Here is a 26,945-nt window from a genome sequence, read left to right as displayed (position 1 = left end):
CACTACTGCCAATCCCTTTCTTATAGTGTTATGATAATTGTTCAAGGTCTGCTTATGAGTGAGAACATATGGTACTTTCTTTGTTTCTGTGATAGATCACTGAGTATGATCGACTCTAAATCTATCCAAGTTGCTGCGAATATACCTGGAGGAACTCAAATCATTCTACAAAAAGATACCTGCACACAATGATATTCTTATTGTGCTTAGGAACAGGGACAGTGAATGTCCTAAGGTACAGAGAGGAAAATGAGCACTGTTGACCACATGGCTATTAACTGTATGTGTAGTCAGGGGACATGCAGAGTGAAATATCGAGAAAAATAGGGGATATAGGCAAACAGATAACTGATTATTGCCATGAAGACATAAGAGGAAGAGTTGAGGAAGACCAAGGAGACTCAGAAGCAGAAGACCATAAGTATGTTCATTCAAGAATTAGCTGAGTTGCCTAGGGGAAATGGTGCCTTCGTATATAGGTAAGTTGTAATTTCTTACAAGGTTTTGTACAGTTTGTGCCTATTATTGGGTCAAAGCCAGTATTTCCAGATGGTCACAATAACCAGGAGGTCCCATGACAACTCACTCCAGAGCCTAAAACAAATGGAAAATAAAAGGTACGGCTCCTATTATGATTCTCTATGCATTCAAACAGTGCCATTCTTTATCAAGCATTCTGCTGATGCTGTAACTGAGATTTCCATCACAGAAGCTATTTCACTTAAGATGAAAAGAGGTCTCATTAATAAATCATATTGCACAATATTACTATTGTACCTGGATGGCATGCTAGCACTTTGCAGGAAATGAAATAAAATAGACCTAGAGAGAATGTTATAGCAATTCTCCCTTTTCATATGTCATTTGGAATCATCAATCTCTGAACACACTTAAGATTTAAAATATACTTGTCAGTGCATATGTACTTATATATAAAATAAGAAATCACTGCAGAGTTTGGACTTTTTTTTTGTTGTTTTTATTTGTTTTGTTTTGAGTTGGGGTCTCAGTCTATTGCCTAGGCTGCAGTACAGTGGCATGATGATGACTCACCTCAAACTCGACCTCCTGGACTCAGATGATCCTTCTGTGTCATCCTTCCCAAGTAGCTATGATACAGGCACACACCACCACGTCCAGCTATTTTTTTTTTTGTAGAGACAAGATCTCCATATATTGCCTAGGCTGGTCTTGAACTCCTGGGCTCAAGCAATCCTCCTGCCTCTGCCCCTCAAACTGCTGGGATTATAGGAATGAGCCACTATTTTTTGCTTGACCAGAGCAAAAAGTATGGACATGAATAAAAGAGAGTAATCTCATCTTTGAATTATGTTAAAGTATGAAATAAAAGTAATGAAATACACTCAGTTGCTTTTTGAGATATTTTCATCTTCTCTTTAGAAGACTGGTAATAAAGGAGATATCAATTAATATGTTACACAGATATAACCTAGACGTCCAGAAATTGTCTTACATTAGAAAGATAGAAGTGAGTTGAATATCAAGGATGTTGTAAAGGAAAAGAGAAATCTTTGATAAACAAGAGTCACTTAAAGAAATAGAAAATCTTGCTTTCAATTTATATCATTCAACAGTTACTAAAAATTATTGCCTTTTTTATTGTCTGGAATTGTCTATTAGAATCTGTACATATTTTAGCAATGTTTGTATTTGTGGAACAAATCTATTTTTTCTACAGACTGTTTATTTTTTGTAAAGGAAATAAAATGAAATACGATAGTTTTCGTCTTAGCTTTCAAACAAGGTTAATTAATTTAAAAGGATGCTTGCTATTATATTCTGGTTTGTTAGATTGTTTTACTCGGTGGCTGATTTCCATTCCTGGAATGAAGTGACCCCTGAGGCGTAAAAATATCTGCTATTTGTTCATTTATTTATTTTTTCTTTCTTAATTTATTTATTTTTTTATTTTAGAGGTGTGGGGTACAAGTCAGGGTTAGGTATACAAACATTGATTATGGAGGTACCCTTGTTGATAAGTTGTGCCCCTCTCTCCCCAGCAGTTTCCCTCAACTGACAACCCCCCCTTGCAGTTTCCTACTACTGTCAATTCCTTTCTTATAGTGTTATGATAATTGTTCAAGATCCAATTATTGTTGAGAACATATGGTGGTCTGTTCTTTGTTTCTGTGATAGATCACTGAGTATGATAGACTCTAAATTCATCCAAGTTGCTGCGAAGTCCATATGTTTGTCCTTCTTTGTGACTGCATAATATTCCATATGTATATAGACCATATTTTTTTAATCCAGTCCAGCTTCGATGGGCAGCATGGTTGGTTCCATGTTTTTGCTATTGTGAATAGAGTTGCAACAAACATACGTGTGCAGGTGTCTTTTTTGTAGAATGATTTGAGTTCCTCCAGGTATATTCCCAATAGGGGAGTTGCTGAGTCATACGGAAGGTCAATTTCTAGTTCTTTCAGAAATCATCACACTGTCTTCCAAAGAGGTTGCACTAGTTTGCATTCCCACCAGCAGTGTAGAGATGTTCCTTTTTCTCTGCATCCTTGCCAGCATCTGTTGTTGTTTGTTTTATTAATGATGGCCATTCTTACTGGGGTTAGGTGGTATCTCAGTGCAGTTTTTATTTGTATTTCTCTGATGATTAATGAGACTGAACACTTTTTCATGTGTCTGTTAGCTGCCTGTATATCTTCTTTTGAGAAGTGTCTATTCATGTATTTTGCTCACTTTTTAAAGGGGCTATTTGTTGTTTCCTTTTGGCGCATTTGAGTTCCTTGTAGATCCTAGATGTTAGGCCTTTGTCAGATATACAGTTGGCAAATATTTTTCCCCATTCTGTGGGCTGTCTCCCTGCTCTCTTGATGGTTTCATTTGCTTTGCAGAAGCTCATCAGTTTGATGAGGTCCCACTTTATCATACCATAAGAAATAAGCTATTTGTTCATTTAAAGCCATGCAGTTGAATGGCTAGCTCCTTGTGTACTGTGCTGTGGATGGTTTCTATGGAGCATTGCTGGGGATCAGTCTCAAACAAAGTAACCCTTACTTTTCAGAGATACATTATCAGATTTATATTCCAAAAATCATGCTGATTATATTATGGATAATTGAATGGAAGAGGCATAAGTGGAGAAGAAAGGATAGTTGGGTAGATATTCCACTAGTTGGGCAAGAGAAGTAGTATTACTCACTAGTTATGAGCAGAGATTCTGAATCCAGATTGCGTATATTTGAATACAGCATCTATCACTTACCAGATGTGTGACTTAGGTAAGTCACCTAATTGCTCCATGCATCAATTTTTCTTTTAGTAATTTGGAAATAATAATGGTCTTACCTCAAGGGTTATCATGAGACACAAATGATTTAATATACCATAGAGCATGCCAGGCACAGCAGAATGTTAAGGACATGCTGTTAGTGAGGTAGAATGGTTGGAGTGGGGAGAAAAATTAGTGGCTGGGTATGATAATGAACGTGACTTATTAATGAACTGACTTTAGGGGAGAATGGAGAGGGAAGTGTCATATGTTATTCACTGAAATAGAAATATTGGAAGAGAACAAAGGATTGTGGAGGGATGGAGATTTCCAAATACGATATTATTGTTATTATTATTTTTAAAAATAGTGATCCTTAGCTGAATTATTTTGGTAATATTCTTTGTTTCATATGTTGTGGAACATATGGGGTAAGTTAGGTCCATGGAGAAGATTAAAGTAGAAGTTCTGAACTGTATTTAATTGCTACTTGGCTGAATGACACAAGGTAACAGATGTCCCTTTCTGGGGATATGTCTCTGTATGTGTGATGGGAGTCTGGCGTCAATTTTCTTTTAGAGGTTTTGGTCAATGTTAGAACTCTTTGGAAGCACACTGACCCTCTAATATACAAGAGGGGACCCCGCCAAAATAAACAAGAATTATCTTCTGGAAGGTAGGTCCCTTGTATACAGGCTTGCCCTGCTAGGTAAGGGTTCTGGGAACCATCAGCATCAGTGCATTAGATAGTGCTTTGAGAGTCTGTGTTCAGCCTCAGTGAACTTTTTTTTTTTTGGAGATTCTTTCAGTGCATTTACCCATTTCATGATGGGTGATTTACAAGTACACCTGCCCACACCCACAATGAATGTTCAGCAGTTTTGGACCAGAAGTGGCATGACTTCAGTGACCCACCTTCCATATTCACCCAATCTTGCCCCGAGTAACTATTTTTTGCTTCCCTGAGGGAAAAGGTCCTCAAAGGGAAACATATTGCTGATGTGGAAGACGTGAAGCAAAAATCAGCAGAAGCACTAAAGGTCATCAAAATTGATGAGTTCAAAAACTGTTTTGAACAAGTTTTCTTCGGGACTCCCTTTATAAATACAACAAAAATTTTTAGAGGAATCTTATTATGTAGGGAATAAGCTATTATGAAGGTGTATAAAGCTCAGGTAACTACAGTTTGTTTTTATGACTAACTTTTTACTCATACTTTTTAAATGTCTGTTCTAAAATATGTTTATATTTATGTGATTTGTTAAACAGTAATATACATATTTTCTTGTAGCCAAAATAGCCACTTTTTATACTTTAGAATTCTTTGGGTTTCTCAAATAGAGTACGAAGTAAGTGTTCATAAGTCTCGGTGGATCATGAAAATAAACTCTATATTTCCTTTCAATATGTTAATTATTTTGTATTTTATAGAAAAGGACATTAAGTTTCAAGCAAATTTATATGATTGTATACCAATTTCAGTGATCTTTTCTTTCTATTTTCCCTGTTCTTCCAGTCTGCTCCCAGTTTTCAAGAGGAGTCTATGCTATTTTTGGGTTTTATGACAAGAAGTCTGTAAATACCATCACATCATTTTGTGGAACTCTTCATGTCTCCTTCATCACTCCCAGCTTCCCAACAGATGGCACACATCCATTTGTCATCCAGATGAGACCTGACCTCAAAGGAGCTCTCCTTAGCTTGATTGAATACTATCAATGGGACAAGTTTGCATACCTTTATGACAGTGATAGAGGTAAGTGACAGTATCTCATCTCTTTGTAATGGGATCGATTCAACACCCACACTTGACACTTACGTGATGTTCTAAAGTTAGAAAGGTGTATGAAAGTTCAAGGATCATGTGGTTTAATTTTGCAGTGTAAAAGAATAATGCAATTTGAAACCTAGGAAGCATATTTAGACTAAAACAACAACAACAAAAGCTGTGAGTATACAAGGTACAGAGACATACTGTGTCAACCCAAAGCCCAAGTATTCATCAAAAGCCATCAAAAGTCATTTTTGGTATCAGCCGCTGAGACCCTATGATGTCTGTATTACTACCAAGGTGAATGAAGTGGCTTAAGTAAATTTAAATAACATATAAATATGAACTTTAATAGTAAATTGCAGTTATTCAATTTTGTTTTATGCAAAAATTTTATCAGGCAGGTAGCATTATTACTTTGCTTTAAAAATGAGATCATGGCTGGGCACAGTGGCTGACGCCTATACTCCCAGCCCTTTGGGAGGCTGAGGTGAGCAGATTACCTAAGCCCACAGGTTCAAGACCAACCTAAGCAATTTGACGAGACCTCATCTCTACGATAAAAAAAAAAAAAAAAGATTAGCTGGGCATGGTGGTTTGTGCCTGTAGTTCTAGCTATTTGGAAGACTGAGGCGGAAGGATCACCTGAGCTCAGCAGGTCGAAGCTGTGGTGGCTGTGAGCATGTCACTGCACTCCAGCCTGGGTGACAGAGTGAGACTCTGACTCAAAAAAGAATAAAAATAAAAAATAAAATAAAATGAGATCCCTGAATTTCAAAGAATTTAAAAGATTGCTCTTGAATAATCCCATGTGTGCTGCAGCCCAAAGGCAAGTCTCTAATACTAGACCCATGCTTTTTACACAATTCCACAGGATTCTTTATGATGGGATGTTTTTTGTTAGCATGACAGTCTTGACTAATTACACTAAAATGTATCGGAGAGAGAGATACTTCCTTTACATTTTCCACATCCCTTATTGTGAAGTTTAATGTGATCAGAACTTCTTGATTTATGTATCATAAAATTTCAGATGTTTGTAACCATTCTTGGTTCCATGATTGAGTGTTAGTAAGTGTGTATACTCCCTAAATTGTGTGCAAAATTTAGGTGCATGTTCATATGTGTATTTTTCTAGAGAGAATATTCATGATCAATGTCAAAAGAGTTAAGAACCACTATTGTCAGAGTATCTAAGTATCACACTATGCTTTCTTCAGCAGTTTGCTTCCTGGAATATTTCAAGGTTCAAATGAAAACCAGAAGCCTGTTTCGACCAAGATAGGGCACCTTGTGAACCCACAAGGGCAGACAAGAAGAGAGCCAGTCATCAGTCAATTCCCCATTGATCAGTTTGTAGTCATTTACTGCAGCAGTCTCGAGTCAAGAGTGCTCAAGCTAGGTGTCTGATTCTCTGCTCTGTCCTCCTAGCCCTGAGAGTGAGAACACTCCGTGGAAAAGCCAGTCAGCACTATACAAGCTGAAAAAAAATTGCTATGTCAACAACTTTTTCTCCTGCTTTGAGAAGGGAGCACTTTGCTATTTCCTTAGGAAATGAAAAACTAAAACAGAGACCCATTTAGAGTAAATATGGATTTCAATGTGCTAGGTGACTCTGAAGCATACTTATTAATGTGATTAAAGGGCTTATAAAACTGGACTTATTAAATTATTTTTAGCTTTTCCTCTCGCTCTCTGCTAACTTCTTTATACTTTGTTTTGTTTAAACTGAAATCTGGGCATATTCTGAATACCTCTTTCATCCCTGCATTCTATTGATGTGATTTCTACCATCTAATTATATATGATCTCTGGACACCCTTTTTTTTCATCGCCATTACCCCAAGTGAAGTCGACATCATGCTTTCAGTCCTTCAGCTCTGCCATTCCACACTTGTTTTTCCTCAAAGTACCTGGAATGCTTTATTTTTTAAAAAATTTGATTGCTTCATTTCCTTGCTTAAAGAACTCCAGTGGTTTCTCATTGTAGTGAGGATAAAATATACAAAACTCTTAGTATCGCTTTACCACCTTATAATATCTGGTTCTCACTCAGCTCTCCAATGACTTTGGCTGTCTTGCTTACTCATTAAAGCTAAATCTATTTGACTTTCATTTTCTAGAATGCATCAAACTCTTACTTCAAATCTCTGCACGTATCTCTAATTCTTACTCATCCTTGACTACTGGGTTCATATATCATTTATTCAGAAATACCTTTCACAGTGTTATTCACCTTCAAAGCAATCTCGTTTTTTCCTTCATTGGACTTACCACAATTTGTAATTAACAGTGGTGTTCATTCTGTCACTCTAGGGCTGTCTATTGAGCCCCTGATATGTTCAAGTGACTGTTTTATGTTTTGAATTTAAGGCCTGGTTATAAACTCCAAGAAAGTAGTATCCAGGCTGATCCTCACTATACTGAATGGACAACTCATAAAAATATACCCAGTGCTTCAGATAATGCTAGAAGCAGAGCTGATATCTAGTAATAGGTGTTAATAAACAAATGAGTTAAACATCTGTATACAGTCTTTTCAGCTTGAGATAATTTTAGAAGCTGAATTTTGCTTGCTAAATTGGAGAATTAGAAGATGAGTTCTCTTGGTTTTTTGATCAGGTTGAAGATGGCAATTCTAGTTCTGAAACGTACTTCACCATCATCCTCACCCTCACTCTCATTCCTTCTACTTAAAACAACTTTTGAGAGAAGTCAAGTGGACAACAGCTGACATAAATAAAAAAGAGAACCTCTAGTATTTGCAGAGAGTTATTCAGATAAACAGACTATGGGGAATTAGCAGGAGAAGGTGGATGAACTTATGTACTTGTGAAAAGAATCTGGAAGATTTTAAAGTGATTTTTATTAATGCCTTAGAAATGTTAAATGAAATTGAACTGATGAGATAATCTCCAATTACTAAATTATACACACTGATTTGAATTCGAGTGCATCTGTTGAGAGAACATTAGATAGATAATATTAAGTAATTATATATTAAAGCCCAAATGACCTAATGGATACACTTTCAAGGTATTATCAAGTAGCTCTTGATGTTTTAATGTGAAAAGCATTACATTGGCCTTTTATCTGAAGCTATTTGCAGAGATAAATGTGTAAGATGCTCAAAATACTGGCAAAAATACTTGAACTTAGTCTTATATTTTGCCTGACTCATGGAAATGGAAATCTAAGTATCTGGTTTTTTTCTTATTAATGACTTAATTTGTATGGCTTTGCCATCATATTACATACATTTTAAAAAGTTTATTCATGTATTCATTATGTGAACCGTTTTATTCCCTTTTGGTCCTAAACCCATTTCTCTTATGCTTCAAGTAGGCACTTTAGTGTCACATAATTAGAAGAATGCACCTATTCTTCATTTTATCCCTACTAACCACACTTTTAAAAATAGATTTTGTGGTATCATCTCTCCACTTATGTCTCTACATGCTCCAGTTTTAAACTAGTTCATCTGTTTTTAAGATGGTACTTTCTCCATCTTCTAGATTATGTGGTTATATTCAGGTTCTAATAATCATCACATTTCTGAGAGTCTAGATCAAGTAAACATATTGTTTAATTTTAAAGTCTAGACATTTACATTACTGTCCTTTTGAATAGCATAAGGTCCAGACCTGAAAATGATCCCCCAACATTCTTTCCTGATTATGAGCTAGATGAAAAAGACTTACTATGGCTCCATGTCACTTCGTTGCATTATGCATAACAAAGAGTACAGTAAGACCATTACTGCTTCTTGATATCCATTCAATTGCTGAGCTATAAGTTAAGAACTCCAACCAAACTGTAAACAGGGCAAGAAATGGATATATGTACAGGAACATCTTTGTATAGAAACAGCTTGAACTAATCTCAGTCTGATGGTGAGAGGTAAACTGAGACCGTTCGTCTGGCACCACGTGATCTTTTAGATGGCTGGTGTCTTATCTGTGCCCAGGTCTCGTGGCAGCAATCTGGTGCTCTTGATAACCCAGTGCCCTTCCTAAAAGCTGCACATTATTATTAGTCCATACAGAGTAGGTAGATAGAACTTCAATATATTTTCAACTATAGAGTACTGGGTTATACTTATATTAATATATTAAATGTTATGGGTTAATTTCTGGATATTTATGTATTAAATTTGAATCAGGCTTTAATTTAAAATGATTTGTATATATTGGTTCAATGTCAATAAGGTAAAATAATACATTTCTATAGACAGAAGTTAAAAACAGAATTAACGCTTCATATCTTTATGGCTTTGTTTTAATTTTGATAAACATTATTTGTTCCCTGCAGGGAAGGTGGTTTGACTTTCAGTTCCAAGAAAACATCATGCATAGAACAAAAATGCTTTCAAATCATGTATTCTTTTCTTGATATTCCTAAGAAAGTTGATGAGGAAAATATATGCTAATCTAACTTGGCCTAGGCATGCTGCCATGATTTAGTGATCATAAATATTAATTTCTATGCCTGAAAGACTGAATAAGGGTAGTGAATTTTAAATCAAATAAAGAAAATATGTTTAAGAAAAAAGACGTAGTCTGAGTGAAATATACTTTTTGGCAGTAATCACTTAATTTCATCTTTAATGTACAAACGAATAGATTGTCTTTATGCTGACGGCTTTTCTATAACTCACCATGTTACTAACACTAGATCAAGATAAGACTATCACTGACTGCTAGAATACTTTGAGAGAGTTTGAGGGAGATTGTCAGCTTACAAATAAGTCGTACAGATATAGCCAGTTGGCTACAATAGGCACATGAAGAAGTAATGCAATTTAACAGTATTTTAGTCTTGACATTCTTTGTTGTAGCCAAATGTCTAAGAATTCAGTAGAGTTTAGAAACTCAATTTTAATGCATTTCTTTAAATGCATTCTTATTGATAGTATCCATCATCTCCATATCTCTGACAAGGTAAACTGCCTACAAATTTAAGGTTTGGAATTTTCACTGATGAAATCTATTTATAAATTATTATTTATATTTAAAATTTCTTGTAATACACATTAAAAGTTGGGACAGAATATTAAGAGCATTGATACTTGAAATTTTTAGTATGTGGTGAACCTCATAATTAAACAAAATTCCTTGAGGTTTTTAAAGAACATATTTTAAATATATTAAGAGTAATAGTTATTTTTCCAGATTGTTTCTATTTTTAGATGCACAACTGTGTATCTCAACAGTTTTCTTCATTTTAAGTAATTCAGCATTAAGAAGTCAGTTTCTATTGTAGAAATTCAAATATCCTGATATGGTAGTATGGATATTAGAATCGAGTTGCTACTACTTACTAATAGCTATAAGAAGCCAGTGTTTATAAAGAGCTCTCATTGCCCATACAAGTTTATATTCTGAATTAAGGGATAATTGTATTTATGGATACTTCTGTGCTAGTTTGTGTGGAAGGGAGATGGGCAGATCTCAAGTAATATTTTCTCTCCTAATTAGAATACGGCACCAAGAGACCAAGAGCATGAATTTGTTGTTATTTCTAAAGTGTTTAATTTAACCCTTGTAATGGACATATACATTTTCAGTGACTTTTTAACTTTAAAAATGATCTGTTAATTATAAAACCAGACTTAATACAAAACTCTTGGTTGTGAGAAATGGAAAGATTAAGTTGAGAGAGAGTTTGAGAGTATCAGTTACTATTACAGAAAAAAAAATCCAGGAAATGGATTATTAAGCATAGGGCAGTAGTCTCTTCAAATTACAAGTCAGATAATGCCATGGCTTGTGAATTTCTTCTGGCTGTCCTTAGGAGGTGATTTAATGTTATTTAGTGTCTTCTGACTAAACCAAATTAATCAAGTTTGCATTATTTGAGCACCCTAGTTTCTCAATAAATAGATGTCATTTTTGTTGGTTTCCATGGGTTACAAAATATGAATCTTGAGAGTTTTAATAACAGTGAATCACACCAACTGTAAGTTACTTTTGGCACATAGAATGGATGAGTTTGAAAGTCAGCCATTTCTTTAAATGCATTCTTATTGATAGTATCCATTACCACCATATCTTTGACAAGGTAAACTGCCTACAAATTTAAGGTTTGGAATCTTCACTTGATGAAATCCACTTAAAAATTATTATTTACATTTAAAATTTCTTGTAATACATATTAAAAGTTGGTGCAGAATATTAAGAGCATGATACTGGAAATTTTTAGTATGTGTGAACTTCATAATTAAACAAAAACAAAGTGAAATATTTCATCACAAGAATAAGGGAAGCTCACTGGTAATGGTTGTATGGTAATATATGATTCACATAGCAAAAATTATCCTTGGACATAATGTCTCCGAGAAGACAAGAGAGTTGTACAACGATTACAATATGGGAGAGTAGGATCTTGAGAATGAAAGAAGTTTAGGAGTTTAAATTTTTTTTCCTCTTAATTGGAGAAAAAATAACTGCCTAGCTTAATAACTGTTTTCAAGTATATTGGTAACTGTTGAATTTATCACGATGACCAGTTGTACACATTCTGTCTCTAATTATGATGAAAAACAGGAAAGGAACTTGAATTGTAGCATGGAAGGACTTAATTTGCCTATAGTGAATGAAAATCGTAAGCGATTAGTGATGTGTTTTAAAGTTTTATCATTGAAAGTTTTTTAAAAATGGTATATGGTCTCTTTAAATGATCCCTTGAGAAATTTTTGTTTGTTTATACATTTGAATAGAAGACTAGATAAAGGGAACTAATTTTATTTTGTGAGAAAAAATTGCTTTAACTTCAATGTATGGTTTAATTTTCGATTTTTAAATGAAAGTAAATTATTTGTAATGTTCATTATGAAATATTTTAAATAACAAGATAGAGAGAATATATAAAAACCTCTAAGCACTCTTAACCTAACTTTATTAATGACTAATATATGGCCAATATTATTTTATTGCTTCCTGCAATTATTTAGAAACACATACCAGACATCATCTGCAAATATTTCAGCATTTATTTAGAAACATTAATTCTTTTAGTTTAAACATAACCACAGTATCATTATTTTCCTTAAGCAATTAACAATAATTTCTTAATATCACTTTTTTTTTTTTTTACTTTTTGAAGCAGGATATCAAAATGAGTTCTATATATTGCATCAGGTTAATACATCTTCTTAGATTTTATAATGTAATGTGGATTTTCCTACAGTCTAGGTCTTATTGATTGCAACACTGTGATGCTCAACATTTTATTCTCTGTCATATAGTCCCTATCAATTGGTAGTTGGATTTAGGAGCTTGATGACATTCAGGCTTGCATTTTGGGCATGAATGCTTCTTAGGTAGTGTTGAATTATCATTTGGAGTCACATATCACTGTTACCTCTCTTTTCGTGTTGTGACCAGCAGTTGATGATTGCTGCTTTGATTCCTTAATTCAGTAGTTGTTATGAAATGATGATCATTTAAAATCAATATTCACTCATTATGTATTAGCTGGACTATTTTCAAAATGAAAGGTCCTTTTAAATTCATGATTGCCCTGCATATAGTTTATAAAAGAAAGGAAGGAGAATGTTTGTTTTATTTCATTATTTATCAGTGTTCAAATTAATTAATTGGTTCCTAGCATCTATCAAAAGCAAGCACATTAAAAAAATAAACAGTATTATCTCATGGATTTAAAATATTTTATGTATTTAAGACTTTTGCGATTATTATTGATATTGAAATCATCACATCTGTATTTAAAGAGATCATCTTCAAGTTGACTCCTATGTCTTTTGACATAATTCTGATGATTTTGGACAGCTTTCTTGCTTTCTGGAGTCACAAGATGTTTTCAAATCACCTTGTACACTTTTTGGCCCACATTAAATCCTTAAAATTTTTAATTATATTTTTTCTTGGTTGAATTGAAATAGCATTCAACAAAATTTATAATTGACTTTTTTGTCATGGTAAATTGATTTAAATAAAATTTAGTATATTAATTGAGATTATAGAGAGATGTGATCAGAGTTGGTGAATCCTACATTTTATACATCAAAAATTTCCAATTTTTTTTGAGAATGATGAAAACCTTTCTAGAATCAGGAAGATGATTTTATGAGTTCTTAATTTTTTCTGCAGTCTTGATATCATGTTTTTCATAGGTGATTAATATAAATAGAAAGAATAACAAAATACCAGAAAGAATAACTATGATAAGAATTTGGTTTGACTGTGAATAGTTGACATAACGTGGAAGACAAGTTTATGCATTTTTTTCAAAGTGCTAAATTGAAGGTAAAACTTTTCTGGAAATAAATTCCTTAGTTGTTATCCCTCTCAGTCCTAAATGTGAAGAAAAATAGGGACAATTAAAAAAATAAAAATTTTCTAAGTCACATGATGCTATAAGCAAAGTCACGAACAGCTCTTTTATTTAGGAAGTGAAATAAATCTGTGATAGATAACTAATTTTCACCATCTGATTAATAGGTGAACACTTAATTCTCTATGAGATCATTCACAATAACAAAATCTGATATAACAGAAGGCTATAGAAAATAAAGAAACAAAACTGCTGACTAGAAAATTATAGGAGAAAATATAGCAGCCTCACAGAGATTATTGACACTTATACTCAAATAGAGTCACATCAGTTCACCTCACTGGAAATGTCCTCAACTTCTTCAGGATATTAATATCAAATGATAGACGATCACATATGACTAAGCATATTTTTCTATTCTATAAGAATAAGTAACTGTTGTGATATTTTTTAATTTCACTTAAACCAGAGATATTAAAAACATTACACGTTAGTAATATTCAAAAGAAGACAGATGAGAGGGTTGAAAGAAAGAGATACTATTTTCCCCTCAGACAATGACTCCTTTGTTCAGAACAATAACATTTAAGTGATGAGTTTTTGATGTGAGTGGACAGAAGTAGATGTTGATAAAGATCGTATTTTTTTGTGAGGAGTCAACATCTCCTTAGTTACACAGATATATCAACCTTAAAAATATATTCACTGACACTTTCATAACAGTTTTGATGTATTCAAGTGTCTTTACCAGTCATCACTTTTTTTTTTTTTTTTTGCCTTCTTAGGCTTATCAACATTGCAAGCTGTGCTGGATTCTGCTGCTGAAAAGAAATGGCAAGTGACTGCTATCAATGTGGGAAACATTAACAATGACAAGAAAGATGAGACATACAGATCACTTTTTCAAGACCTGGAGTTAAAAAAGGAACGGCGTGTAATTCTGGACTGTGAACGGGATAAGGTCAACGACATTGTAGACCAGGTTTGCTGCTTTCTATTTTCCTATGGTACCAAATATACAATATGCATGCAGGGTCAAATTTGTAATGTGTGTTCATGGAAGATGCTTGAACAGCAGTTTCCACTTTATGTTTTATGTAGGATGCAGCAAATGCCAATAACTCAATGATCTCTGGCTTCAGTTAGCAATAGCAGATGGTCACCAATAATGCTGACACATATTATTCACTTAAATAAATTCAATATGTATTTCCTGACATGTGTTTTACATGAGAAGTCAGGATAAACTTTGATATTTTCAATTGAAAATTGTAAATTTTATTCTGATAAACTTTTTTTGAATTAAGAAAATATACATGAATTAGGTCAAAACAAGTCTGAGTTCTAAGGAAAAAATAAGTAATTCATGAATTTTTTGGATATATACATTATTTCAAACATTAAAGTACAGTATGTTTCATTCAGCCTTCATCATAGTAAATGGATCTATGCCTCTAGACATAACACATATTTTTTTCTGTAAGATGTACTTTATCAGGGCATTTGTGTCACTATAAAAAACATTAATATGAAGTCAAAAATATGTAAGTAAGATGCATTCAGCGTGTGTTCACCATTTGAGATGTAAACCACATGCATCCATTTGAATTGTGGGAAAGAATAACATGATACCAGGAATAAGAATGTTTTTATATATGCTTACCATATTACCTTGCTTCAATTTACGAACTTCCAGGATAGGGCAACCATGCAGTGTTATCCTAATGATAAAAATAAGTCCACCATATTTACAGATAGAGTACGTGACCAGGAATGGTAGTGACAGCAGCAGCATTATGATTTCGTGAGCAAGGTCTTCTTCACTAGCACCTGAGTCTTTCCTTAGCTGATGAATGTGTGTGTGTGTGTGTGTCTGTGTGTCTGTGTGTGTGTGTGTACAGTTGACCGTAATATTCAACCATTGATCAGAAGCTTTAAAGATAACGTCAACAGTGATTAATACATATTATGTATAGGTATTATATGCCGTATTCTCATAGTAAGAGAAGCTAGAGAAAAAAATGTTATCAAGAAAATCACAAGCAAGAAAAAATATACTTACTATTCATTAAGAAGTAGATCACCAAAAAGGCCTTCATCCTCATCATTTTCACATTTAATAGGAAGATAAGGAGAAGGAAGAGTGGAGGTTGGTTTCAAGGTGGTAGAGGCAGAAGAAAATTCATGTATAAGTGGACTCACACAAATCAAACCCATGTTGTTCAAGGTGCAACTATAAATAATATGGCTGTAAGTTCCTCCAAATAATACAGGGTCAGAAGAAAAATACACAGCTGGGTATGCATTTCTTGACTCTTCTAGATTTTTTAGGAAAAAAATTAGGTTCATTAATTTGTTTAATACAAAACATTCTGCAAACATAAGTGTTGAGGAAATCTTTTTTTTTTTTTTTTTTTTTTAGTGGAAGTCTCACTCTGTCACCCAGACTGGAGTGCAGTGGCCGCTTCCGGCCACCGCAGCCTCGACCTGCTGGGCTCCGGCGATCCTTCCGCCTCAGCCTTCCAAGTAGCCGGAATTACAGGCATGCGCCACCACGCCCGGCTGATTTTTTGATTTATTGTAGAGATGAGGTCTCGCTGCCCAGGCGGGTCTCGAACCCGCGGGCTCAGGCATTCCACTCACCTCAGCCTCCCAAAGGCGCGGGATTACAGGCTGAGCCACCGAGCCCGGCTAGTGTTGAGGAAATCTTAACTACTATGTAATAATACAGGCCCTAAGACATCCAAAATGAATCTTTCATAAAATATTGAATAACTGAATAGAATTAACTTGTTATGAGAAAGAACTAAATGTTATATACCAAACAGCTAAATAATTTCAGTAGAACAATCTTGAATGCAGTCTCAGGAGATGAAGTTAAGATTGTTTTTAACCTGAAGGCCTCTTGTTCAAATGTGAACCTCAAAATCTCATTTGAATTTCATAGGAAGATCTTATTAAATCTGAATTTTAATAATATTCATTGGTCTTTGGTCTAGAAAATGTAAGTATTCCTGACTCTTCATAATAAATATTGGGTAAATTAACATTGAGTGAATGAAGCATATATAAAAATATCATCTTTTCAAAACTAGAAGAGAGAAGCTACAAAAGGAAAGGGGAATATATCAGAAGTAATGTTTAGAAGCAAATCTATGACTATGGTTACATAAATGTCTCTATGGACATTTACTCAAAATGCATAGTATTTTGCACATATATATTATAAGCTATTCTTGAGCATGTTGAGTGAATAAAATGAGTGATGTATCATTCAACAAACGTTTATTGAGGACATTGTGTCTGGAATGAAGGAGGCAAAGAAAGGCAAGAAAAAGTGGTGCATGAGCTCCATGAACTCACTGCTTAGAGGGGAAGAAAATAATGTATGCATACAACACTACAATATTACAAGTTAAAATGCAATGTGATCTAGGAGCATGGATGAGAAAGTACCTATCTTAACAGGGAGAGATCATCTAGGAAGGGATCATATAGAAGGTAGCATTTGACTTGACTTTATTTATTTATTTGCTTAGTAAATATTCTGAGTGTCTAATGTTTGCTGGTCAGGCATTGCAGTAGATCCAAGAAAACAATGTTAAATGAAACAAGCAAGCTTCATCAAGGTGACTATATATTATATACTTACAGAAATTAATAAAATAATAATAATGGGTTACAATATAAATGAAAAGATCAGAATGGGGGAGAATTATAGAAAGAAATAATTTAGATTAGAATACACTTCAAGGAATAGAGTTTGCCTAATACAAATTGGGGATAATTAGATTCCAAGAAAAAGAACCACTGTTCAGTTATTCACTCAACCAATGTTCACAGGAGAACAGAGATGAAACAAAACTACTTTCACAATAGCTTAAAGTTAGCAATAAGCTAAACTTTATTAGACTGTGGATATTTTATTATCATTTGATAAAACTTTTGGGGTACTTATTTCTAGCTATTATTAGGTGAAAAAAGGTTCAACCATCAAAGATATGTATAAGTTAATATAATTTTAGTACAACACAAATTGCTATTATGAACTAAAGATATGATGGTTATTGATACGGCCAGTATAAATTTGAACTAAAGATATGATGGTTAAAGATATGGCCAGTATAAATTTGTATATAGACATAGGGACAGTGAATTTTCATATCCCTTCTTTCTCTTAGCCAAATTAAAGTAGAAACTACTGGCATATTATGGTTCTTTTTTTTTTTTTTTTTAATTATCAGAAGGAAGACACAAGTGATTCAGAACCAGAATGTACAGTAAGCAGAGCCACCAGATGTCAGTAGAAAATATGAGGGACATAATCAATTTGATTCAGCTGATGCAAATTCATATATTTCTCATTCAGAATGATATCTTTTCTTCAAAATTCTCCTTTCAACATGGAAGGTTTAGTTTCCTGGAAAAGACAGTTTAGTTGTGTTGCATTAAAATGAGCTAGAAAACAATATAAGCATTAGCTTTCTTTCAAACAGCTACCACTTAATATCAAAGTGGCATATGGTAGAATCCTTCCTAAGATTATTTTCTTTTTTATTATTATTCTAAAGATGTGGGGTACAATTCAGCATTCTGCAAAGCAAAAGAAACCATCAAGAGAGCAGGGAGACGCCCACAATATGGGAACTGTATATCTGACAAAGGCCTAACATCTAGGATCTACAAGGAACTCAAACATGCTGAAAGGAAAAAAAAAACAGCCCCATTAAAAAGTGGGCAAAAGATTTTGTTCTTGATTTTTAGCTATGTGCTTTGGAGCACATGACTTTGTCTGGGATAAGGGATGTCAGGGAACTTTTCTCCCAGGAGATAAGGATTGTGTCTAAAGAGTTAATAAGGCAAAGGATATGGTAGTGGAGACAGTTTTCCAAGCAGAAGAGACAAAGTATGCAAAGCCCTGATGTCATAAGAAGTTTTTTATGCACAAAAAAACTAAGAAAACTGATGTAGCTTGAGTGTGAAGAATGGAAAAGGCAAGCCTAGACAGTTTGCAAGATCATTCAACCTTACCACAAAATAAGAATTTTACTTACGTAAAGCAATAGAAAAGCACCACATCAATTTAACCAGTGAGGTGATTTTGCTTGAATTTTCGTCTATAGCCTTGGCATTTCATTGGTGTAACTATTTTCTTAACAATAGAAATTATATTTAAATATCTATGTATTAGGATTATGGCATGGCCATTTCACCTATTTCTACTCTGCATAATTGATATAGATCAGTAAAGAGTCAAATTAATTCACTGATGTCCAAATTGTTGTGAGCAATACCAGGATGACCACTCAGCTTGCTCTATGTGTTTATCTCATCACTGATTTTTGATTCATCTGTGTGGAGAAGAATTAGCTTCTCTGATACTTTGCTATCTAGAACTGGGGATAATGTCCATTTGAGTGAACTTATAAACATTTCAAAGTCTTTAGCACAGAAATGTTATTTTATATATTCCTACAGAATTATTTTATATACTTAACACTCTTTTACAACTGTGTTTATCTTTGAATATAGACATGTAGATATAAAATCTCAGACGTTAAACAATTTGAGTTGTTTAATGTTTTATTAAAAAGGCAAGAACACAGCCTTTGTACTAATAAAATTATGACTTGCTCTGGATTAAACATATTTTGTTTTTATGTTTCTTAAATTTTTGTGGCCTTATTTGTACTACTGGTAGAAATGAAGCAATTACTTTTGTTTAGTTAGTGACTTCTTGAAAGGCAATATTTAATAAACATAAAATGTATTATTACTTTCTTCTGGGAGAAATAACCCAGATTTTATATTTTATCAAAAATGACTCATTGTGGAACTTCAAAAAACATAGCAGACGTAAGTCAATTTTTTTTCTGAATCAGATCATAATACCAGTAATTTTACATTTATATTATTTGCATTAAGTAAATAATTGTTTCTTTGTCTTTGTTAGGTTATTACTATCGGAAAGCATGTTAAAGGGTACCACTACATCATTGCAAATCTGGTAGGTGAATTAATTGGTATTTATCATTTTACCAGCTATCTTATTAATTTAAAAATTAATTTGGAATGAAGAGCATTTAGCAATGGTGTTTTTAAAAGTATAAGGTGATTTCATTTGATGGATTAGAGGTGACAATATTTTTCTGTATTAGTTATATTTTAGAATTACTTCTCACCTTATATAATTTCATCAGTTTCCTACTATTATAGCTGATGTAAGAATTTGCAGAACAATATTTGACGAGCTTAATAAATTGTCTTAGAAGCTGTATATTGAGAAAGGGACAATTTTCAAAAATATTTAAATTTTTATTGTTCAAATTTCTCCTTGCTTTTCATGGTCATTTATAAACTTTTCCCATAGCACATTCCTTTCAAGTTTTTAGTATATATAATAACTAAAATAGGTGCACATTTGCAAGAATATATCTTAGTGAAAAATTAAACCTGAGAGTATGATTTCTTACTTCCTATATAGGCAACACAATGAAAAATTCATTTCCATAGCCAATAACTTTTCACCATGATTTCTGTCAAAATAACACTATACTGAAACAGCAGAGTGGTCAATTGTATTTCCCTCTCCTAGATATCATCAGGGCCAATTTAGAAATACCACTAGCCATTTATTTTTTCAACATTGTTTAAGCCCTTACCGTTGCAAAGGCTTATGTTCTTTAAATAAGTATGATCGTATATGACTGAGGATCACACTCCCTCCACACCCCACATTCCACACAGCCACAAGGAAAAAAAAGTGAGAAGAGGAGAAGAGAGAGAGAAGCAGAGATTTATTTTTAACAGCATACTAGAACTCTGAAAAGTTTCAACTATATACAAATTTAGATATATTTCATGGTTTCTGGAGCATCAGATGGTTATATCAGAAGACATCATTTCAGCAGTGACAGAAAGAGATTGAAAACAAAATAAAACTTGCAACTTTAGAGCTGATAAATATTGTTTTCACTAGTAGGTGGTATCAGGAACTTAGAACATTAAATCTCAAAACTATATACTAGTGGGAGAAGTTGATTGTTCATGGCAAAATTTCTTTTTGGCAGTGGAATGGCTAACTACTATAAAAATTCTCTAGGACTTTTCATTAGAGTGTATTAAGGTGATCCTAATGGAATCTCTAAGGAGAAGCAAGAGTTAAACTAGATGAAGTTCTGTATTCAGTCTCTTCAAAACCACATTATGTGCAGGGAACAGCCTGGACAGTCAGTCCCCTGTGTGAATCGTGCCATTTGATGAACAACACAGAGCCACATTGAAAGCTGTGATCTTTAAAAATATCCAGATGGAGAAGATTATATTGGAACATTGAGAAATAATGACAGAAGGTACCTCATCAATTTGAGAGCTGATATCTACTGCTATGAAAAAGGATAGAAGCATCTGAATGACCGAAGTCAAAAAGAGAAAAAAAAGTTCATGCAGACATCATACTTCTAGGGAAGAAAGCCAAGTGATATTTTATCTGAATTTAAGTTATCTTTTTCCTTTCTGAACATTTGTTTTCTTAGCCATATGGAGCTTCTAGTGAATCCATAAGTTCAAGAGGCTGAATAGGGTTGCAATTTCTGAGAACTTAGAAGATGCCTGGAAATTTAACTGATATCTAAAATTGAGGAATGACACTCAAATTTGAAGAACTTTTATTTTCCAAACATGTGCTTGAGAATGTCCTTTTTTCTCCGTCCAGTGTTTAATGAGTTTGAAGTAGGTAGTTATAAAAGATTTAAAAATCCTGACATTTTTATTGACTAACTTCCTCAGGAATTGCTGAACACTTGACTAGGTTTCTAAAACACAGAATGTGATTAAATTCCTGATAACAACATTTAAAAGTATATAGCCTATTGTTGAAACCAAGTAGTAAGGGTTCTCCAAACTTACTACTCATATATTTAATTATTTAGAAAGTTGTGATTCCACAATGCTGATGACTTTATGTGTCTCCATGTTAAAACTTTAGATTTTAAAATATTATTAATTAAAACTTACCTTCTATTTTAAATCTCTGCAAATAAATCTCCAAGAGAAGTGGTGTCCCTTTTAATTTGATGAATTGTTGCCATCTGTATTGTTAACCCTGGACTTCTTGCTGTGATTAATTCTTTTTTCTTCTTCCTCTTATTCTGCTTCTCATAAACTGAAAAGTTTACAAGAAAAATAGGAAGATACTCACTGAAGCCAGCTTAAGACCTTATTCTAAGTTTCAGTTGAAAGAGTCATTTGCAGTAAAACCATTGTAAAATGATAGTGAAAAAATAAAAATTATATTAAATCATAAACAGAAAATAGGAAAGGAAACATTAAGAGCTATACAAAGTGGACAGAAATTTTCAGGACACAAGGCAGATGAAGGATGAATATTGAATATATGGCATAACAAAGAGATGGAAGATAAAACTAAAAGTGCCTTCAAGAGTGGGATACAGGAGAGGGGCAAGGCTGTTCCTTCTGTAGAATCCCTGTGACATTCAGTTTTAGAAGAGCTGGAAGACACAGGAAGCTAAGCTGACGTGTGGAGCTAAAAGCTGAAATCTCTTACTGGTGTCTCTAAAAGCAGAGCCTGGCACGGTTATTCATGTACACATTGTTGAGTAAATGCTTTCAGGAGTAACCTGTATGAAAGTGGGAAAAGCAAGGCAGGGAAGGGAGAAAGGAAATGAGAAAGTGGTTTGGGATAAGATTTGGGTGTAGTCTGATCCTTAAGGGAGTTCTATTGCATAGATTGCACCATACTTTCAACTTAAGGTAATGCAGTAATCTTAGTACTTAGATTCCAGTTAGATTTTGTCTTTCACCAAGGGCCATGAGGGATGGCTTCCATTATCTAAGGGCAATTCTCTTAGAAAGGTTATTGATTTGAGCAATTGGCCAAAGCAAGGGAAGCACTTGGGGCATAGGCCAATAAAATGTACCTGTAACTCAGAGCCTAGGAAACTTGATGAGTCAGAAGGTTCACCTGGTACAAGGGACTTGCTTCAAAGGTCATAGGGAATGATTAGACTCCCTTAGCACTTTTTCCACACAACTCAAGCAACCAGGTAACAAGTACTAGTCCCTAAACGCCCATTCCCTCCCTTGAAAATACTTCTTTCTAGAGATTATGAATTGGAGAAGTTTTTGAAATTCAGAGATGTGAGCTAAAAAAACAGAACAACTTAGAGGAAAGTCTCTGTTTGGAACCTTGAACCGCACCATTCGCTATCCACCATCTTGTGCTAAGAATTTAGCCAAGTATATACACTTGTGCGGAAGATTGGAAGACTCTGATGAAATCAAATTTCCCAGAAAAAAGGATTCTAGATATAGACAAAAGGCACTGCTGTTCAACCCTCCTTTTGGTCTACCTTACAGTGAAGCATACTCGTTAAGAAATCTCATCCATGCACATGGAAATTCCAAGAGATGTTTTGGTATTTTACCCTTAAAAGCCAAACATAACTTAGCATTTGAGTAAAGTCTTTGCCATGAAGAATGCAATATACACAGAAAAGGGCACGGAATGTGAGAAAAATGCCTAAAATTATAATCAGTACCTGCAGAGAAATAAAAAATAACTTATCCTTAAAAAAGAGAAAAGAACGCTATTTAAAAATATGAAGATAAGAAAGAACTCTGAGAATTTAATCTGTTTTGTTTACTAAAATGACAAATTAAATGGGTTTGGAGATAAAGTTGAGAAAAAATCTTTCAGATTATATAACAAAATGACAGCACAAATATAAAATAGGAAAAAAAACCAGGACTTAGATTTTTTCCCCCCATTTTATATTTGTGTTGTCATTTTGTTATATAACCTGGAAGATTTTCTCAACTTTATCTCCAAACTCATTTAATCTAAGTGTCACAATATCTTAATAAATTGGTATTCTAGAATGAAAGAAGAGAGAAGAGTGAAAAAGTGAAATGGGAAGGGAAGTATTAAAGTAACATTTTAAAAAATTTATGGTACTAAATCTCACAAGTCTTCCCATTGAATACACACAAAAATAAAATAAAAAAGACTTACAGTGAAAATAGCATCATGGAATTGAAGAGATAAAGAGACGTTTTTAAAAGTTTCTGACAGGTGGCAGTGGGAGGATAGGAGTGGGAAGCAGGTCACATACGAAGGAGAATTTAAAATGACATATTTTCAGTAGGAACAACAGAAGATAAAAATCAATGGGACAGTGGCTTCAGATGATGAGATTTTCAGCTTTAAATTCTATTCTGAGCCAAAATACTAACCAAGTGTTGGTAGAAGAAAGTTATTTTTCAGACACGAATGTCCCAAGAAATTTATCTCCAGTGTATCCCAGGAAACTATTGAGAGATTCTAGAAGAAGAAAGGAGTAAATCAAAGAAAAGAAATGTGACCAAAGAAACAGAACATTTTAACTCAGAAAAGAGGTATAAGGACCACCTTAGCTGTTACCTTAGCTGTAGAGTAGATGGAAAGGAGCCAAAAGATTGCAGCATTCAGAAGGGGGTACTTAGAAATTAAGTGTTCAGGAAAAAATTGAAATAGACTACTTGATATGTCTGAATATTTTATTTTTACAAAAGTTTTACTCATGTACACGTGAAATGTTTTCATAGAGCAACTAGGAAAAACACAAGAATACACATATAAAGGTCTCTAATAGTAAAAAAAAAATGAGACAGTTACTAATACTGGGATGGAATAATGTTCAACGGAAAAAAAAGAAATCCTAGTACACTGTTTGGCTTTGCTTTGAATAACACATAGAGTTACAAAAAGGTCAACAGAAAACATTGTTTAAAATGGGTGAGGAACTTGGATGGATTTAGTCTATCATACTGAGTGATCTATCACAGAAACAAAGAACAGAGTACCATATGTTCTCACTCATAAACGGACCTTGAACAATTATCACAGTACTATAAGAAAGGGATAGGCAGTAGTGGGAAACTGCCAGGGGAGGTGGGGGTGGGATTGGCAGTTGAGGGAAATAGCTAGGGAAGGGAGGGGCACACCTCATCAACAAGGGTACTTGCATAATCAGCGTTTGTATACCTAACCCTGAATTGTACTCCACATCTTTAAAATTAAAAATAAATAAATAAATAAAATGGGTGAGGAGATAAATGGCTTGGTCATATAAGCAAGTTATATATTCATCTGGCATAAACAAAAACTCAATAAAAATATCTATAATTTATTTTAAAAAGCAATAAAAGTGTATCATGTAGAAGTGCAGAGATACATACATGAAAAACAAATTGAAACTGAATTATTTTGAAGCAGATTAACTGGACCATAGGTGGGTACAGCAGAGAATCTGTGATTTTTGTCATATACTTTTTTGCACTATTTACATTATTTTTATAAAAAAGTAAAAAACAAAATTGTGAGCCAATAAAAAGTAATCACCCTCTCTCCCAGATAAGCAATATAATATTACGAACCGGATATGGTAACATGCGCCTGTAGTCTCAGGATGGATTTCTTGAGTCCAGTAGGTTGAGGTTGCAGTGAACTGTAATCTTGCCACTGTTATCTAACCTGAGTGACAGACAGAGAGATCAGTTTCAAGAAAAACAAAAGTAATAATATAATGATATATTTTTAATATCAAGAACAGAGAACAGATTCTCCATAATTTGGGCTGTGGGAACTCTTACTTAATTCAAGATACTTTTAACCTTTATGTACAATAATAAAAAATAAGTATAATGTGAAAATATTTACAATTGTGACATATTGAAATTGTGATTTTCATCTTTGACAGACTATACCATCACTCTGAGATGGAATTCATGTCAGCACAGCGTTTAAAATCAATGTAAATGCCACATGACAGCTTTAGTAATGACTGAATTAATTCTAACAATGATTTTTAAAAAGAGCAATAAAAGTGTATTATGTACACTTTAAAAAATTTACTATATTCTATAAAATTAGATTCAGGCTTAATATAAATTGTTGAATTTTTCTCAGATAATGACTGGGCATCTAGTACCTTCATTCTCATTTTGAAGATGTTCATATTGACCAAGTGAAGGAAAATTTAAACAGGAATAACTTGTTTACAAGGTTTTAGTTCTTGGAGAGGTAGCTTTTGTGCTATTATTAATTTATAACCACAGAGGTAGTAGTGCTCTGTTGTAGATCAAATAAATAAAACCCAGTTCTTATCCATGGAAGAGTTTCTCTGTAAAATGGAGAACTTTTATATAAGTACAGTCATGAGTATTTCATAAAATTATCAGTCAATAAACATGTATTGACTAAGAACTCACTATGATGCCAAAATAGTGTTAGGTGCTGGTGAAAAGCATTGACTGATGAATACATAGAACATTTCCTGTAGGCTTTTTATCTCTCATGTGTTCTTAGAAATACATAAAACTGCAATCTAAGTATTACAATATCTTAATAAATTGGTATTCTATATAGAAGAATGAAAGAAGGGAGAAGAGTGAAAAAGTGAAATGGGAAGAAAAATATTAAAGAAACTTTTAAAAAAATGTTTGGTTATTTGGCAAATGTTAGGTAGTATTTGGTTCCCAAATAAAAAACGTGACATAAATGTGTTCTGTGCCTAGGGATTTACTGATGGAGACCTATTAAAAATTCAGTTTGGAGGTGCAAATGTCTCTGGATTTCAGATTGTGGACTATGATGACTCCTTGGTGTCCAAATTTATAGAAAGATGGTCAACCCTGGAAGAAAAAGAATACCCTGGAGCACACACAACTACAATTAAGGTTGGCTTTTTACTTCTGCTATTTTTTTTTCTTTCTTATGTGAGGGTAAGAGGGGTCTTGGGGCAAAGAAAGAGAGGAGAGAATAAGAAAGGTAATAGAGCACGCAAATCAAAGTATGACATATTGGTTGCTGCATGTATTTTTCATATTTTACTTGTTTAAGAAATAGAGCTTTACTGTATTTCTGTCTCATTTTCTAGTTTCTTACACCTATGATAATTTATAATAAACAAGTTCATTCATTTATTTATCCATTTGGGATTTTTATTGAGTAGATTCTGAATCAGGAACTTTCATGGTAAACACAAAGAATTTTGTCCACTCCACAGTTCACTAGATTGCAGACAATAAGCACTGACAACATGCCATGAAGGAAGAGAACACGAACTCTTGAGAGACATGACAGGGGCCAGGATGGGCAAGACTAGATTAAGTCACATGCTCTGGAAAGGCCTGTCTCAGGAGGCAAGTTTTAAGCTGAGACCTGAACAATAAGAGGCAATTTGACTAGAAAATTATGTCTGCAAATAAATTTTTTTAAAAAAGACATCAGTTTGTTCCTAATCTTCAAAAAACGTACTTGCAGAAAGTTCATAGATAGTTCTGTCAATAAGTATATGTGTGTGTATTTGTGTGTGTGTAAAATAACTGCTGCTGAGTCTCTGGGACCCTTTAAAAAGAAAATAAGATCTCAATTTGTTCTCCATGGGTTTGACAATACTGAGTTCTTACTTGTTTGGTTGATGTATTTTATTGGGTATACATATACAATCTTTATATTTGCCTCCAAATAGTAAATACTTCTGCTGTTGGCAGAAAAGTTTTATTTCTTCTGTTAGTAAACTTACTGAGAGCAAGTTAAAATTAATAGCTGACTTAGAGTGGTTTAAAGGA

At 33.6% G+C, this 26,945-nt stretch overlaps 1 protein-coding gene across 6 annotated transcripts in view; it reads left to right on the top strand.

Annotated features, from left to right (window-relative positions):
* GRIA2 (glutamate ionotropic receptor AMPA type subunit 2) overlaps positions 1 to 26,945 on the top strand; it is a 139,919-nt gene that overhangs the window by 71,355 nt on the left and 41,619 nt on the right. For all 6 annotated transcript variants that reach the window (XM_021706066.1, XM_021706065.1, XM_008072311.2 and 3 more), the window contains exons 3-6: positions 4,764 to 5,003; positions 14,099 to 14,295; positions 19,267 to 19,320; positions 25,890 to 26,051. In XM_021706066.1, coding sequence (XP_021561741.1) covers positions 4,764 to 5,003; positions 14,099 to 14,295; positions 19,267 to 19,320; positions 25,890 to 26,051 — 653 coding nt within the window. The remainder of the gene's footprint in view (positions 1 to 4,763; positions 5,004 to 14,098; positions 14,296 to 19,266; positions 19,321 to 25,889; positions 26,052 to 26,945) is intronic.

Source organism: Carlito syrichta, unplaced genomic scaffold (genome assembly GCF_000164805.1).
Source record: "Carlito syrichta isolate Samal-C Ts95f unplaced genomic scaffold, Tarsius_syrichta-2.0.1 Scaffold315099, whole genome shotgun sequence".
Lineage (NCBI taxonomy): Eukaryota > Metazoa > Chordata > Mammalia > Primates > Tarsiidae > Carlito > Carlito syrichta.
This window is presented reverse-complemented; position numbering and strand designations above follow the sequence as displayed.